A 17,013-nucleotide genomic window follows, 5' to 3' on the forward strand; every position below is an offset into this window, starting at 1 on the left:
CACGCTCGAGCGTACACTCTGAGTTCATGCAGTCTGCTCGAGCGAGTAAAGTAACACTCGAGCGTGAAATGCGTGTATCCAGTATTTTGCATATGTTTACAGTCCGCTCGAGCGAGGGAATGTACGCTCGAGCAAGGACTTGTGTCTCACGCTCGAGCGGGGGTCGAGTGCCCGTCAAGCATGAATTTCATGCATCCAGTACTTTTACAGTTCGCTCGAGTGAGGAAAGTCACACTCGAGCGGAGCTCCTTCGTCTGCATGTTTGCTCGAGCGTAGAAAGCCATGCTCGAGTGAGACCCCTGTTTTCTGAAAATTTTGTAAAGTGTTTTAAAGTGCATCTTTGCATCCTCATTTCATCCTAGGCATTCCTAGGCCTAGTTTAAGGCATCTTAATGAGGATAATGCTATAGAACCACATCGAGTCAAGACAGGGACATAGTTTCCCAAATGTGGAATAGTGTGTGTTCATAGTGTGTGTTAATCCTGTAACTATGTAGGGTTGGCATCCGAGGACGCTCACTAGCCTATTTGTAGCCCAGAACTCTGTGAGTAACAATGTTGTAAAGATATATTCAATCATGAATCTTTTCTGAATGATCAACTGTACTGCTTTCTGAAATGATATTTCTTACTGAATAAATGCTTGTCCTATTTGCGAACTGTATTCGTGGCATCCATAGCAATTTACTATTATTGTACTGTACTGCTACTGTCACAGAGATATCTGTCGGTTTCCATGTTTGGAACCACTACTGTTTACTAATATGATAGCCATCAACTGATTGTTCGGTCTGTTAAGACCTACTGTACTATTTGCTACTGGATGTACCACTTATGACTGCTATGATCGAATAACTGATATACTGTTCAAATGACTGTTTTAAATACTGAAAGGACATCATTCTTAACCTCTTTACACATATGTTATTCACTGGGCTTTAGCTCACTGTTTATAGATATATGTAGGTGTCCAGGTACTGGATTGGAGCTAGGAGCGTTGGGTTAAACTCCCTTTTTGTCAAGCCAGCCACTGTGCCTCACTGAGAGGTTCCAAGTCCTTCAAGCTTAGGCTTTTTGGGGTGTCTCAGTTCCCCATTCTGTCTCTATTTTGTATAGACTGTATAGACCTGCCCCTATACTATACTATTCTAATAGGGATTAGGTCCCTGTCTCGGATGATTGTATATGATATGTGTATGCATTTACTGTTTTGCTCATGAATGTGAATATGTATAGAAAAGTATTTTTGCATACAGACTGTCACAATTCATTGGATATCTTTTATTACTATTTTGGCTTCCGTCAGCCCCTGTACTCTGTATTACTGTTATTACTGTTAAGTAGGCCTTCGGTAATCACAGATTACTAACCGGTTACGGTGCTAAACCCATAAGGGCGGGTTTAGGTCGTGACAGTACCCAAGTTCTCGAGCCAAGGCAACTTTGGTGATGACGGACACGTGGCCTTAGGCAACGAGTCAAGGTTTCCTAAATTTTTCCAAAATAAAATATTTAGGTGGCAACTCTATATTTGGCAAAGCTGTCCATGTTTGGCACTTCTTTCTTAAAAATCAGTTTTCCAAAACGATTTACCGGATTTGGACTCTTTGGTGATTTATCAATCTCGCATTGCAATTTGCGAGATTAGATTCAGAATTATGACATTTGAGTCCGAACTGTAGAAGCAAAGCCCGAGGACGCGTCTACACCCGGTTTATACGATCCAGACCGCGGTTTGATTCTCTTTCGCGGTCACCTGGACGGTTTGTCTCCTGTCCGACAGTGTGGACTTTTCCAGCCACCCTTTTGTCTATTGCCACCGGATTCGTCTTCGCGGTGACCGCGGACGTATCGTCCTTTACTCGGATGTGCTTGTTGATACACTGCATCAACAGCTCCATGGAAGTTGGTTGGTTCATCGTGAGCGAGTCTTTCAGTTTATGTCTAACAGGGAGACCGCACTTGTATTGGGTGATTGCCAGGTTGGTCGGGCAGTCAAGGATCTCGTTGGAAGTTTCCCAATATTTAGCGTTGTACGCTTTAAGGGAGTCGCCTAGCTCCATCTTGACACTCAGAATGTGGTCAACCTCCTTTGGCGTTTTGGTGTTGGTTTTGAATCGGGTCACGAATGCTTCCACCAACTGCTGCCACCTTTTGATGCTTTCCTCCAGTAGCCTGTCAAACCACTTCAAGCCCAACTCGCCCAAACTTGACGGGAAAATAAGGCACATGAGAGCATCGTTACGCCTATATCCAGCCATAACCTGCCGGAAATGGCTTACGTGCATGTACGGATTGGTTTTTTTGTCATAGAGCGTAAACTTGGGCTGGTGAAAGCCCGCAGGGAGCGGTGTGGTCTCTATCTCAAGGGAGAAGAGGGTGGCGCTCAGCCTTGCCAAATCTTTGTCCAAAGGGACATGTGCAACTGGGCGGGGTGGCGGCATTACGACTTCTTCACGTTGTGCCTCCCGTCGGCGCGCTCGTTCTTCCAAGATGTCCCTCAAGTCTTCTGAATGAGCGGAGTAAGAATACCTCGACGTCGGCGACAGCTGTGAGGAATGGTAACTGCTGTCTTACGTGCAAGACTTCTCTAATGGCGGGTCAGAGTCTCCAACCCCATAACTTCTGGTGACGGAAAGAGAGGGCGTGTACCGCTGATTCTGACTGCCTGAGCGATGGGATTAGGTGCACTCACTGTGGTTACCCATTCCAGCTACATCCTTTCTTTTGACTTGCCACTTTAGTGCCTCCATCTCTGCCGCCATCCTTCGAATGATGGCGTCTTGATCCCTCAGCTTGTGCTCTATGCGCAGAGCGTGTGACTTTCTTCGTCGTCGGTGCCCGTCAGGGCTTCGCGAGTGGTCAGTACTCCTTACGCGTTTGTCTCGCGCATCTCTAGGGTGCTCGCCAGGAAAGGTCTTCAGACCAACCATAGTTGGGATGGCAGGAAGACCATCTCTTCTCCGATCGGACTCAGGAGTGATGAAGTCGATGGCGGATAGCGTTATGTCATCGTTGTTCGCCATGAAGAATGATCAGACGAGCTTGGAGGACAAGGTTATCTGTCAAAGGACTTCCCACAGATGACGCCAATTGTACAAGGAGCAAATATTCGTCATTGTCCATACTCCTTGTGTCCAAGTTGCACTTCACTCCGATCGACCTGAGAACACAATAATGGTGAGCTACCCGGTGGTGCACTGCCGGAAAACCCTCCGACGATCAAGTTAGCACACAGGGAAAAAGAGAAAAGAGAGGAGGCAAAGTGGTAGGTGAGTTGTGATCATAAGATGTTCCAGACCTCAGTATGGGGACGCAACACCTCTTATATACCTTCTACGCGCACCTCTGCGTCCATTCACCTTTGGACACGTGGACCTACTCTCATTTCCCATTTTCCCACGTGTCAGCACAAATACAGTTAAACACCACCTAACTAAACCGCCAAACGGCATTGGCGCGAACGGACAGCATGGCCCACTACATCACTCCATGACCGTGCTACTTCTGAGATGTGCAATGCTCTAAACCGAGCTATGCCTATCACTGCGCCACATCGTCTGGTTTCTTTAGCAACTGCATACCATGGCTCAACTGAGCTTCTTGGCTAAAACCGAGTAGGAGCTCAGTTCACCAGGCCGGAAAGACTAATCCGTCCCAACTCTGAACAATGCATAACTTCTTCGGACCGGTGATCCACATCTGTTCTATTCCAACTAGTCTACTGCCTCGGTCAAACACACATTTCATGTCAGACTGAGCAAGGACTCTCGACTCCGGCTCAATCAGCCTGGCACAACAAAAAGGTCGTAAACCTCCCTTTCACCTATTTTGTCTCACCTTTCCTTGCTCTTCCCGCCATCTCTCTTTTCTCTCTCTATGTGCACACTCTCTGTTTTTGGTAAATTGTAACCTAATTTAATATTAATACAACATATAAAAAGAATGACTTAAGAAAGCAACATATACACACCCCGAATCCAATATAACCTAATTTATTATTATATTATGTTTTATTATATAAATGCAACATATATAAATATGTTAAATAGGGTTAATATATAACACTTTATATATATATATATATAAATATTCGGATTAATTATATATAATTAAATATCACATTAAATTAATTAAATAACACATTAAATTCTCATGTATCTGCACAATTAATGAAGCAATAAAAAGATAAAGTAATAATAATAACAAATAATGACTTAAGAAAAACTACGGTCACTATAGTTCACTACAAGAAATTGCACTTTTGGCGACTACTTTTGGCAACGATGTCAATTTTTCATAGCCAAAACTATATTTTTGGCGACGTAGTAATCAATTTCGTTGGTAAAAGTAGACCTTTACCAACGCAATTTACAATCGTCGCTAAAAAAGCATAACATTCATTAGGCGCCAAAATTATTGGTTGGCGCCAAAATTTCAAAAGTTTTAGTCACGAGGCTTATTTTTTAGCAACACAATAAGCGTCGCTATTAGTATGCTTACTTTTGGCGACGACAAGTTGGGGTGGGTAAAGAATTAAACATTTAGCGACGATAACACTATTCGTCGGTAAAAGTTTTGCTAGTGAAATGAGGTGATTTAGTAATTTATGTTTTTATTATAACTTTTCAAGGACTTTTAAATATTCTAGTTATTGAATTGTAAAATTAAATTGATTATCGAATTAGATTACAAAATGAACTCATCAAGCTCAAACACACTCTTAAATTTAGATGGTTAATTTGAAATAATCTAAACTTTTTCAAAGAATGTGGTTAGATTATCAATTTCAATATGTTTGGTTTTATTTTCAAAAACTTGTTTCAATTTTTTTTTTCTAAAAAACTAAAAAAAAAATTGGCAAAAAAATAAAAAAATACTTATTATTTTTGTATAATTTTATATTTTAGGAGGTCATAAATAATTTTTAAAATTTTAAAAATATATTTTTGATTTTTATACTTCTTAAATTAGTTTTAATTTTTTTCAAAAAAAAAAAAGCTAAAAATTGTTTTTATTTTTTATTTTTTATTTTGGTGATCTTCCTCTAAAAATTCACTACTACAAAAAATTCTTAAAGATTACACTTGAAAAAAAAAAACATGGCACTTTTAATAAAAATATGATTAAAAAAATCAAATTTATATTTTAGTCGCAGCTAATTTAATTAAGTGTGATAGTATTTATTTTTTAAATCACTTTTTAATTAAATATAATTATATTTTTTTTAATCACATTTTTTAATTAACTTGTGATTATATATATTTTTAAAATTTTATTTTTATAAAGAGCAAATTGAAGCTCCATCTCATTCTCTCAAATTGAAGCTCCATCTCATTCTCTCGCCTCTCTCTCATTCTCACGGCAGAGGTATGTCTTCTCTCTCTCTCTCTCTCTCTCTCTCTCTCTCCCCCATTCTCATATCGTTTTCGGCACAAACCCTTTTTTTTATTTTTTTATTTTTGGGTGCGCAAACTGCTCCTCAGATCTCCGTTCGTGGCGATTGCCATTCAGATTACGCGAATGATGAAAGATCTCACCTATTTCTCGGCAATCGGAGTTGTAGAAACACCAAAAATCACACGATTTCAGATCTCTGTCTACTGGTGTCAAATCTCACCACCACATCTCCTCAACCAGATTATTTGGCCAGATTTGCTCAATCTTCCATGTCTGGTTCTTTATGATGTTGTTTTCGCTAAACTCTAAATTTTTTGTTTTTGTCACACTTCGGCTTTTAGAGATGGGGTTTGAAGTAAAAAGGAAACCCCATGTAACTTCTGCCCACAAGCTCTATGGCAGATAGCAATAAAATATGTTTTCAGTTAGTACACTTTCTTTATTCAGTTTTTAGTATTTCAAGTAGATGGGTTTCTTCAACTTCAAAGACTTATGAAATGGTTTATTAGGATGACTGGAAAGTAGAATTTTAATGTTCCATCTGGTTCTTCAGTCTTTCTCTGGGTTCATCAATATGACACAACGGCGCCACAAAATATAGAGAAATTTCTAAAATTAGGGTGTCTCCCAAATTGGCAGAAATTCATTTTGTTCCTTCATAGTTGAAAGGATTTTTTTTTAGAGAACAATTATTTGTCAATTAATTCCATTTCTTTTGTTTATGATGACCAAATGTATATCCTTGGGCTAGACTATTTATTCCTATGATGTTTGCTGAGAAACTCTTCACTTCAAGCTCTTCTTGGGTTTTTTTTTTTACAATAAAATTGAATTGTTCCGTTGACTTAAAATGCTTCTGAATACACTTCATTCGAAGACACTTTCTCCTCATGCTTTGAACTTGGTGTCATTACAAAATATCTAACTCTTACCCCTGTTTCTTGATGTATCAGAATTGGGTGTTATATAAATGAATGGTTCAAATAATTTTGTATGATTTCCATTTCAGACTTATATTTATACGATCATGCAAGAAAAATCATGAAAACATATATATAGTTACGTGGTTGAAATGAATTCAACGGTTCTGTTATTTATGCATCAAGGTATTCAAAACTTGCTTGAAAGTTGAATCTTATGACTAATCTAACTAGTCCTTGGTGTGTGACATATATAAGAGACTGGACATAAGAGAAGCTGAGGGAGGAACCAGAATTGGTATTAATCCATCAATGCTAGACAGTTTTGCAAATTTCAATGGAAAGCAGCATATAGTGCAAATTGGGAACATGTGCTATGAAGACAATTCATTTTAGAGAGGTATAGCGTTTGAAACTTTAGGGTTTATTTATGGCAATGGTAAGGGGTGAATTATAACTAACAAGTACAAGAGATGAAGGGTTGTGTGGGTTTGGATTGTTTTCTTTTTCCTTTTTGGTAGGTTTGTTGGTTTGGAGTTTGCTTAATTAGATTCTTTTTATATTTTGGGAAAAATTGAATACTCAAGTTTTTTTTTTTATGGGGTTGAGTTTTGCTGCTGTAAGTAAATGTGTCATTTACAGACATTCTAATTTATGTCATTATTCATTTATTTATTTATTTTCAAAAATCAGGACCAAGTATTGTATAGATTTTTCCCAAATGCGGTTAATCTTAAAAACTCAGTTTGATCTGAAGAATTTCAATTTGTTTTTTTATTTTTTTCATCAAACAGGTTTTTGAAACTTCTTGAATGTATTTTGACTGTGAAATCGTTATGTACAAGATCATATGGCTGAAATTGTTTGACGATATGGTTTTTTTTTTTTTTTGGGTGTGTGTGTGTGTGTTTTATTTCCGTTATTGAAGTTGCATTCATTATGTAAGTCGTTATAGCATTGTTGTTTGATATGGAAGTTTAAATTGTTTTTATGTGATATTTTTTCTTCGTAATGTGTATACTTTTTGTTACCTAATTTTCAAATATTACATGGATGTTGATACATTCAATTTGTCGCAGAAACTAAAGACTCATGTTATAAGGAAGTATATCAATCCAGAATGGAATAAAGATTTAACACTTTCCATTTCAGATCTTGATCTTCCAATCAAGTTGGTATGTCGATTGCTTACTTTTTTACATCGATTAACATCCACAATAGTTTGATGGATGAAATGAAGTTGAAAGAAATAGTACTGAATTTCGACATTGAATGCTTGTTTTAATTTTTTTTTAGAAGTATTTCTGTATTAGTTTTTTCCCATTGAATGCTTGGACTTGATATCCGTGTTGTTTGTCTGCTCCTCAAGAAATTGGCGAGTATGAACTTGTTGATATATTGACTCCTTTAGAGAAGACACGATTTTGGGATGGAGTGGTAAGTCCTCTCAATCTTTTTTTCATGTTATTCACTGGCTTTTAAATTTTATATTTGCTGTACTTCTAGTTTGTAATTGTGCTTTCTGATTAATGTGAGGAAAATCCAATTTATTAGTGTTTTTTAGAATTATTTTGCCACTTTTTATGTATTAGAAAGCTGCCAGGTGGTCAGAGTGAAAGGAGGTTGTCGCCGAGCTAACTAAGCTAGCATCCACAAAAAGGATAGCTCCCGGTGATTTTACAGAAATCTATCGAACACTTAAGAAGGTCATTCCCCGCCCCCCACTTAAAATTCAGTCACATTTTCTATAATTTACTATGTCCCTTTGGATCATTGTGTTTGGATGCAACTGACTTATTTATTTCTTTGTGATATTCATTTTGCTCTATTTCATTTGCTGATTTTTTAGTTGATAGGGTATTAAGATGCTGTCTATTACAAACTTTTACATATTTCCTTGATGATGACCACTCTTCTTTTTTTTTTTCCTGTCTAGAACTTATAAATCAAATGAATGTGCTACTTTCTTACTACATGTAAGAAATACATAGGTTGGGAAATTGAGACCAGACTTGGTGAATGCTTTATCTCCATCATTGTTGTCATTATCATTGTATCTACATTGGATTGATATTCCTTACTTACCCAAAAAAAAAAAAAAAAAAAGATGCTCTTCTTGTTGCTTTATGATTGGTTTTACCTGTATCATCTTGGTAATACTTAGCTGCTACTTCATAATGGATAGGGTTACTTGATGCTCTTTGGTCATTTTGATGTTCAATGGTTTGGCTTTGAAGTTTGGTGGTGGCTGGAACCTTTTTCGCCATGATGTGTCAGTGAAGTGGATCATTCTATAATTTTCAATACTTTTTGTTTACATTCCCCTTTGATGTTGCTGCTACTATATCCAGTAGTTTAGTACCTACTCCTACGGGTTGTGTAGGAGATTATACTATAATTTTTGGTTAGGTAGTTGTGGTAAGTAATAGTGATACATGTCGAGGACACGCCCTATTTCTGGACACACCACAGGACATGTTTTGGGATTTATTATAATTCTGGAAAGGTGGTTTGGTAGAGTGATGTAGCAATTCGAAAACAAATAGGTGGGATATGAAAAAAGAAAAAGAAAAGAAGAGAATGATCATAAGGCTGGGCATTTCATCCTGTTCACTTCTTGTGTCTTTAATCTGACCCCTGTTTAGTTCATACTTATTTTTTCCCCTCATATATGCTTGTTCATACTTAGTTCTTGGGACGTAAAATCTGGGTGTTTTTTTCATGTTAAAGTAGTGTTATCAGTGTTTGTGTTCGTGCCCGTGCTTTTTAGTCAATGTGGTTATCTCATAAACAAATGCTTATCATTTCATTTTCATGCATTTGAATTGTTCCAGTCGAGAGAGTACACAACAACAGCAACATGTAGACCAGAACAATGCTTCCATGGAATTGATCAATAGTGTGACTGGCACTGATGAGGAGGGTCAGTCTCGGCAACGGATTCTTACATTTGCTTCCAGGAGGTAGTCATTGATTTTGAATTATAAATTATCAGCTTGTTTTGCATTGCTAGGACCTTTGTTTCTTTTCAAATTTTATAATAAGATGTTGAGTTGTATGCTTCTAGAATATCACACAAAAATTATGGCAAAGAAGTAAATTATGACAAAAATACATAAGCAAAGCCTATTGAACTCTCTGTACTGTGATAAAATATTTTTTCTACTTTTCAAGTGGTTAAAGGTTCATAAAATTCTGAACTTGTCAAAAATAGTGGATCTACTGTTATTGAAGGTGGTAAGCTTTTTACTTTTAACTTTTAAAATGTAGCTGTTCAGTGTTGATCTTTGCTTCCAAACATAATCTCAAACCTTAACCCGATTGTTTTTGTTGCACTGGATGTGTTTCACAAAGCCTCATCTTCTGTTGAATTTTTTAATACGCCTTCAGTCATTGTCGTTTTCAAGATTAACGAGTGGGGGATTGTTACCCAACTATCTTTTTGGAAAGATACATCGGCATACCGTTTTCTTTCTTTTCAGCTTTTCTCTATCGCTTCTTCTTCTTCTTCCTCTTTATAATATGAAACCTTAATTTGGTATATTACTTGGGCTTAAGCTTTTGGGCCATGTTGGTAACTTGGTATACCCACTCTGTCCAATTTGTTTGGCCAGTAGGTTGCTTGGGGTGTGACATGAAAATTCTTCAAACTGGACTTGACATGTACAGTGGCAAAAGATGCTATTTCAAGGTAGGCCTTTCAATGACTTATTTCTCATAGACACTATTTTAGTTGGTCTTGTTCATTACTTTTTTAAATGTTTGGCCACACGTAAAAGTTTCATATCTTTTTCTTTTCTCTTTCATTATATATATATATATATATATATATATATATTTGATAAACAGAGCTAAATATGAGAATGAGCATCAAAAGGGGATCTCAAAATAGCTTATACCTCATTCTTTACTTAATAGACTATATGAAATCTAAAATATAATGGTGTCATCTACTTATAATAAATGAGATAATATTTTAGGCGAACCACTCATTCGCCCCACAAGGAAATTGTCAAGAAAACCACCTTGAATTGTTCTTATCAAGAATTATAGATGGACAATGAGAGAGACCAGACCCCTTTCTTTTTTCTTTGTTTCCCTCCTTACTGTTCAAAGAAGAAGTCGTTCTGTTAAGTGTATACAGACTTTCTATGAGAAGCAATATAGAAATAGTGGTTGTCTAATGAGATACTATGTATAATAAGCTCTTGCCTTGGGAAAGTCGCATATTGTGCCTCTATAACCAAAGTGAACAAAAAAGATGACAATTGATCTCCTTGACACAAGACGTCTAGAAAAAACCTGCGGTAGATCCATTAACCAACAATAAAACTCGCACTGGCATATAATTATGTTACCTTTCTCCAAAACCCATCTTCTTCATCACATATAACAAAAATTCTTAGTTTACATGATAATACGCTTTTTCAATATCCACTTTGCAAACCACCCTTGGGTTACCACAACCTCAAATCCACACTCTCATTAGCTACAAAAGCAACATTCAAAATCTGTCTACTCCTCTGACACTACCTTTAGAAGTACCTTCTTCAATGGTCTAGCTAAAACTTCAGCTAGGATCTTATATTCCTTCCAATAAGGAGATGGGCCTAACATCCTTTGTATACTCTACCCTCCTTTCTTAGGAATCAATGACACAAAAACATTGAAACTTTTCTAAGAAACACCATGCTCGAAAATAAGGATATCATGCCCAACACAACTATGTAGGCTTATTTAACGCCTTCCTAACACTATTGGAAAAAGGCAATAGTCATACTCATACACCAACCTACCCATGAGCTTATCTCCTTTTTGAGACTTCAATGCCACAACCACTTCCTCTTTTGAAAATGTCTTTCTAACCAATCCTTATCAGTGGTCATGATGCCACCAAAGTCCAGCCCATCCTCCTGGATCTGAGTAAAGCTCCTCATAGGAATCCTCTGTACTAGTTCTAATCTTCTCAACCGTCCACACCCTAGCCCCAATAGGAATTTTGCCTAGTATGAGCATTAGCCATTCTCTAAGAAAATGGGGTATTTCCAGCACCCTCTTTAAGCCATAAAGCCTTAGCCTTCTGGTTTTATCTCGTTTTCTCCATCTTTGCAATGCTACCAAATTCTTCTTTCAAGTACTCTCTATGCCCCTTTGCGATAATGAGATTACGAACACTCTCAATCTCATTAAAGGCCTTTGTGTCCTTAAGAGCTGTTGGCTTTTGAATCCTGATTCCATTTCTTCAATTTTTCATTCAAAAGCTTTAATTTCATGTCTGAAATCAAACTAGGTCTTTCTTCAACATGATAGTAGCTCCTCACTCACCAACCATTTGGGTAAATTACACTTACACCCCCTTGAGGATATTTATTTTTTAAGTCCTTCATCCCAAAATCCTAGGCACTATTATGTTACACTTTCAGCATAATCTGCATATATTTTATTTGGCGCTGGATTTTATCCCTTGAAAGATGAGTCTTTTGAATGTCTTGAGATGCAACACCAAAAAAATTTTATAGTAAGTTTTGGGGTTATAATTTTTTGAAGCTATTTCTCTTGTTCCTAGATTATGACCTAAGGGTTATGAACTTATGATCTTCTATGTGTGAAGGAAGTTTATTTTTTTGAGAGTGATTGCTCAAAACTGTTTCTTACTATTGTTTCAAATATAATTATGTCTCAATCACTGAGAATCCCAGGACTTTAAAGCTTATACTAAGGAACCATGAACTAAAGCATCAATTGATGTGATGCTCCGTAATAGGAACAGTGAATGAAAATGTGAATTTAACTATTTCAATTTTGAGTGTTTGTTTGTGGCTATGCCTCCAATAGAGTATTTTCTTAAATGTATTTTTAAACTTTAATAAGAAAATGCCTCTCAGGAGATTTTAGTCGTGAAAAAGCAAGCTTTCTTAACTTCCCTTTTTCCAGAATTCTTTCATGATATCCCAACAACCAAAACGAATTAATTGATTCTGCAGCCAAGCTTTAAACTTGCCTTTATTTCAAGGTTCCTTCAACATGCATACTTAATTGAACATTGCTACATAGGCATACACTTGTAACTAAAGTTTTCTGTCTGTCTTTTCACAGTTGCGATAATATTGATAAAGTAGGGTTTCTTTAAACATGTTGCTGGACATGTGCATGTATTGAAAAGGCATATGTAATGTTTTTACGCTGCTAATTCAGGTATGTTAGACGAATTGTTTTTGAAGGAGGACTCATTGTAGATCCAGATCAGGTAGCAGTCTGCTTTAGTCTCTCATTTTCTGCAGTTGATAGCAATTGTTTATTTTGTTATCTTGAATAATGAACTTTTTATCTCAGGGGGAGTTTCTCTGCCCTGTGGGAACCATGGACTTGCAAATTCCGCATTGCCTGCATTACCTGGAGATTCTCAAAAGGTTTCTGGACCAGCAATGGTTTCAACTGTCAGTTGGCCATATGCTACAGGCCAATTATCCTCTGCAAACAGGGAAACTGATTTCCTTCGCTTTCGGGAAGCCTGGTCTCTTTTACATAGTGCTGCTGATGTTGCTGGAAGGAGTGAAATCCTAAAAGCTTTTCCAATGCATCGAACTGGAAGGATAAGACCAAATCCTAAATCCATGTTTCGTGTACTATCTGGAATGTATTTTCCAGGCAAATAGGATAGGATTTCAGGATCTGCAAGGGTAAGCCACTCGGTAATTATGGGGGACACTCTTAATTATGTGGGACACTCTTAAGTACTCTCTTATTTCAGGATCTACTGCTGGTCTGCTGCTGCTGCTGCCGCTGTGCTGCTGTAGAATTTTGCTGGGCTGCTGCTGCTGCTGCAATGTTGCTGTGAAGCTGGCTGCTGCTAAATGCTGGTCTGCTGCAAATTTGGGTTGTTGTTAGCCCTATGAATTCAATACATAATCGGGTAATTATTTTATTTGTGTGTGCAGTACATTGATAGGACAGTAGAGGATTGTTTTTTTAACTCTATGTTTACCTCAACTCCTAGTTGGCCAGAATGATATCTGATTGATTGTTCAACTTAAGATTTGGCTTTTTAGACTTTGTTCAGGCAAATGAGGGAATGTTGGAGAAGTGTCTTGAGGGTTTGGATTTAGTTCTTAAGGAATAAAATTACGGGTAGATTTTGATATGGTAGATTTATTGTGATGGTGGCTTGGTTTTTGGGAACTAAAATGACATTGAATGGAACAGTTACATAGATGATTTAGATGGCCCATTTCAAACGGATCATGTTGACTGAAATTGGAAACTTCAGGGATGGATTTGACAAAATTGGAACTTGACCAAAGTGACCTGAAATAACAAAAATATCATAATTATGAAAAGAGAGTGTGGCATACATAAAGCCTGGACATATTTATAAAAACTGAAATCAATGTTCTAGATGATGTTGATCTGAGGTGCTATTTTAGGGGTGGTGTGAAGATGACAAAAACTGGAGATTCAAGGTTGAAAGGTTACATCCTAGTGCCAAAAGGCACAGATTAGATTCAAAATGTATTGGATGAATCCCAAAACCAGTAATTTAACATTTGTTAAAGAGTCTTATAGTAAAAACTGAAAAATCCATGAACTTATGCACAAACATAACGTAACATTTGGTGCCCATATAACAAAAACCACAAATGATCACAGAACATACATACTTTTCCGTCTACAAATTCGGCTGGCAAAAAATAAAACATATTCGGAAAATACCTTTTTTTTAGTGTAACAAATTAAATTAAAAAAATCCATGTAATGCTGACTAAACTCTTCAAAGTCTTGTCCCAACTACTTGGGGGTCAGCTACAAGAATCCTGTTTTGCCATTCTGCTTGTTTAAGGGGCATAATTCAGTTAAAACATGAGCATACCCTCAATAGCATTTCAAATATTTATGTTTTTTCCCCTTTTACAGAATGAGATTGTTTTACTATTTCTCAGCCTTGTTAAACATGACCTGAAGCTTCGTTTTGTTTTGCTGCATTTGGTTTTTGTTTCACGGAAAATTTGAGAACATGTGCAAATTTTTTCTCCTGTTTTCATAACATGAATTTGTTTTACTGTTAAATCTTTTTTGCATTTTTCCAGCTGTATGGTTCTTTTTTTTTTTTTTTTTTTAAGATTCGTCATTCATAGCTATGGATTTATGGATCATATCATATGTGAACATGCATGTCTTTCCTATTAAAAAAAAGAATGTTTTAAATACATAACCCATTATTAATTTCCTTTCAAAATTAATTTGGTGCTAGATGTTTGTGAAAATCTGAATCAGACATGTCAGCATTCAAAGCAGCAAATCTAGCTGCTGTATTTGAAGATTTTATCCACTGGCATTCACCTAGAGATTGGGAGAATGATGACTTCGAAGAGAGTGGAGAAGTGTCTACAAATGATGCAATGGAATCGTTAAAAAACAATTGGCCTCCTCGAGGATGACTTTCAAAGAGAATGTCTGAGCATGGGAATTTGTGGCGAAAAATTTGGAATGGTGCACCTGCTTTGCCAGCTTCTGAGCAGAAGCCACTTTTGGACCCTAATCGAGAAGGAGAAAAGGTAAAATTCTTTGTAAATGTGCACATCATGCGATTTTTTTTAAAAAAATATTTGGACTACTCTAGCTTTTATGTTTCCCAACAAAATATTAGCAAATGTAGGATGTTACAACGAAGGTCTCAAGTTCATAAAATTGGTCTGCTGCTGCTGCTACTGTCGGTGTGCTGCTGTAGAATTTTGCCAAGCGGCTGTTGCTGCTGCTGCTGCAATGTTGTTGTGAAGCGGGCTGCTACTAGATGCTGGTCTGCTGCAAATTTGGGTTGTTGTTAGTTTCATGTTTTCATTTTGTTATCTGCTGTTTTTACTATGGGTTCACAATTTGGATGGATTTGAGTATTTTAGTGAGTTTACCTTTTTAGGTTTTATATGACGCTTCCAAAAGCATATTTTTCAGCAGTGTTTTTTTTGCATACACATCAACTTTAGGTGATTTAATATCAATGCTATTAGTTTGTAATAGCAGTGCCTGAGGGATGCCTCTTGTAAATATGTAAATCTTATAAAAAAATATATATGATTTTCAATTTTTTTTGCCGCTACAAATTTGTCGTTGCCAAAAAGTAAAGCTTTCTCAACAAATAACTTGTCGGTAAATGTGTAGCCAAAAGTTTATTTTTGTCCACTCATATTGTGTTGTTAAAAGTGTATTTTTTGCCAATGCCAATTTGTCGTTGCCAAAACTAAAGCTTTATCGACAACCAAATCGTTGGCAAATGGTAACATTTACAGACGTAAATGTGTCGCTAAAAGTTACTTTTGCCCAATCATATTGTGTTGGTAGAAGTGTATTTTTTTCCAATGTCAATTTGTTGTTGCCAAAAGTAAAGCTTTAGCGACAAACAAATCGTCGGCAAATGTCAACATTTACCGACGTAAATGTGTCGCAAAAAGTTTACTTTTGCCGACGCATATGTTGTTGGTAAAAGTATATTTTTTGCCCATGCAAATTTGTGTCGCGAAAAGTGCCACACAATCATCATATTTGAATGAATTTTACCAACGCAAGGTAAATTGCCAACGATGGATGAAGGCTTTTATCGACGACTATGTTCGTCGCTAATGGCATTACTTTTACCAATGCAATGATAATTTCGTCGGCAAAAACTTTTGCCAACTTACTTTTGCCTACGGGTTGCCAACGTAGCTTTGTGTGTCGGCATAACTCTTTGCCAACGAATTTTTCCTTTTAGCAACATATTTTGTTGCGTTGCGAAAAATGCAATTTCTTGTAGTGGTTTTGGTTCGCAAAATGATTTGTGGAGGGAAAAGAAAATAGTGCAATTTTTTAATTTTCATATATTCTGAAATAAGGCATTGCTGGCTGATCTCCTAATGTTAGTATGTACAAAAATCAAATATATCCATCTTTGGCACATAACATTATGCGGGTATTCTTGCTTTGAATCAATATAAACAAATTACTTATTTTGTTGGAAAAATGTTAGAAAATTTTAAAATATGACCTTTGAATTCATTTTTAATGATGGGGTTGGGCCTTTAGTGATTAATTTTTAGAACAATTAAGGTCTCGTTTGTTCATTTTAGTCAAAAAAATCACTATAAATTATTATATTATTCTCTTTATTTTTCTACATATTTATTCGTAAAAAGTTAAAAAATTATTAAAATAATATATTTCCAAACAAAACCTAAGGATCCTCTAGAGTTTTTTTTTCCAAAAGTTTCCTAAAGTGGTGCATTGTGTGGTTGAGATTTAATGACAAGTCACATCAATTTTTCAATATTAAATCTCAACCACACAATACACCACTTTAGGAAATTTTAGGAAAAAAACACTCTAGAAGATCCTTGGTGCATACATTTATGAGTAAATTCAAGAATCATGCTTGCAGGAACATTACATTACAAGTTACATATATAATAGTACACGAACCCGCTTCTTTTCAGTTGGATCTAATAAAGTCTAGTCGGGCTTTTGAACTAGTTTTATTTTGTTTATTTAAATTATTCAATTTACATACTTTTATTTGTAGATCATTCATGGAGGAGAAAAAAAAAATTAATTGAACGTAATTATATAATTTTATCACATTTTAAAAAAAAATAGATGACAAGTATTATTTTCAAAATCCTATTAAAAACAGAGTATTATTTTAAAAATATCAATCTACCTTCTTAAAA

At 36.2% G+C, this 17,013-nt stretch overlaps 1 protein-coding gene and 1 long non-coding RNA gene across 5 annotated transcripts; one reads left to right on the forward strand and one right to left on the reverse strand.

Moving 5' to 3' along the window:
• Window positions 1-1,702: 1,702 nt before the first annotated feature.
• On the reverse strand, window positions 1,703-2,443 carry LOC145791851 (uncharacterized). Its single transcript, XM_082872299.1, has one exon. The coding sequence runs from the start codon at window positions 2,441-2,443 to the stop codon at window positions 1,703-1,705; it is 741 nt and encodes a 246-aa protein (XP_082728425.1).
• A 2,929-nt stretch (window positions 2,444-5,372) lies between these two features.
• LOC114277525 (uncharacterized) lies at window positions 5,373-15,414 on the forward strand. Of its 4 annotated transcripts, none has more exons than XR_014330457.1 (11): window positions 5,373-5,670; window positions 6,578-6,719; window positions 7,399-7,756; window positions 7,923-8,025; window positions 9,154-9,282; window positions 9,934-10,010; window positions 12,515-12,566; window positions 12,653-12,999; window positions 13,071-13,232; window positions 14,568-14,871; window positions 14,973-15,414. It is a non-coding gene; the product is annotated as an uncharacterized LOC114277525 (long non-coding RNA). The 4 variants fall into 4 exon arrangements; XR_014330456.1 differs by lacking the exon at window positions 5,373-5,670 and adding an exon at window positions 8,505-8,595 and having other exon boundaries at window positions 5,888-6,719; XR_014330454.1 differs by lacking the exon at window positions 5,373-5,670 and adding an exon at window positions 8,505-8,591 and having other exon boundaries at window positions 5,888-6,719.
• Window positions 15,415-17,013: the final 1,599 nt, after the last annotated feature.

Source organism: Camellia sinensis, chromosome 5 (assembly GCF_055761805.1).
Source record: "Camellia sinensis isolate YWXY chromosome 5, ASM5576180v1, whole genome shotgun sequence".
In the NCBI taxonomy this organism is placed as follows: domain Eukaryota; kingdom Viridiplantae; phylum Streptophyta; class Magnoliopsida; order Ericales; family Theaceae; genus Camellia; species Camellia sinensis.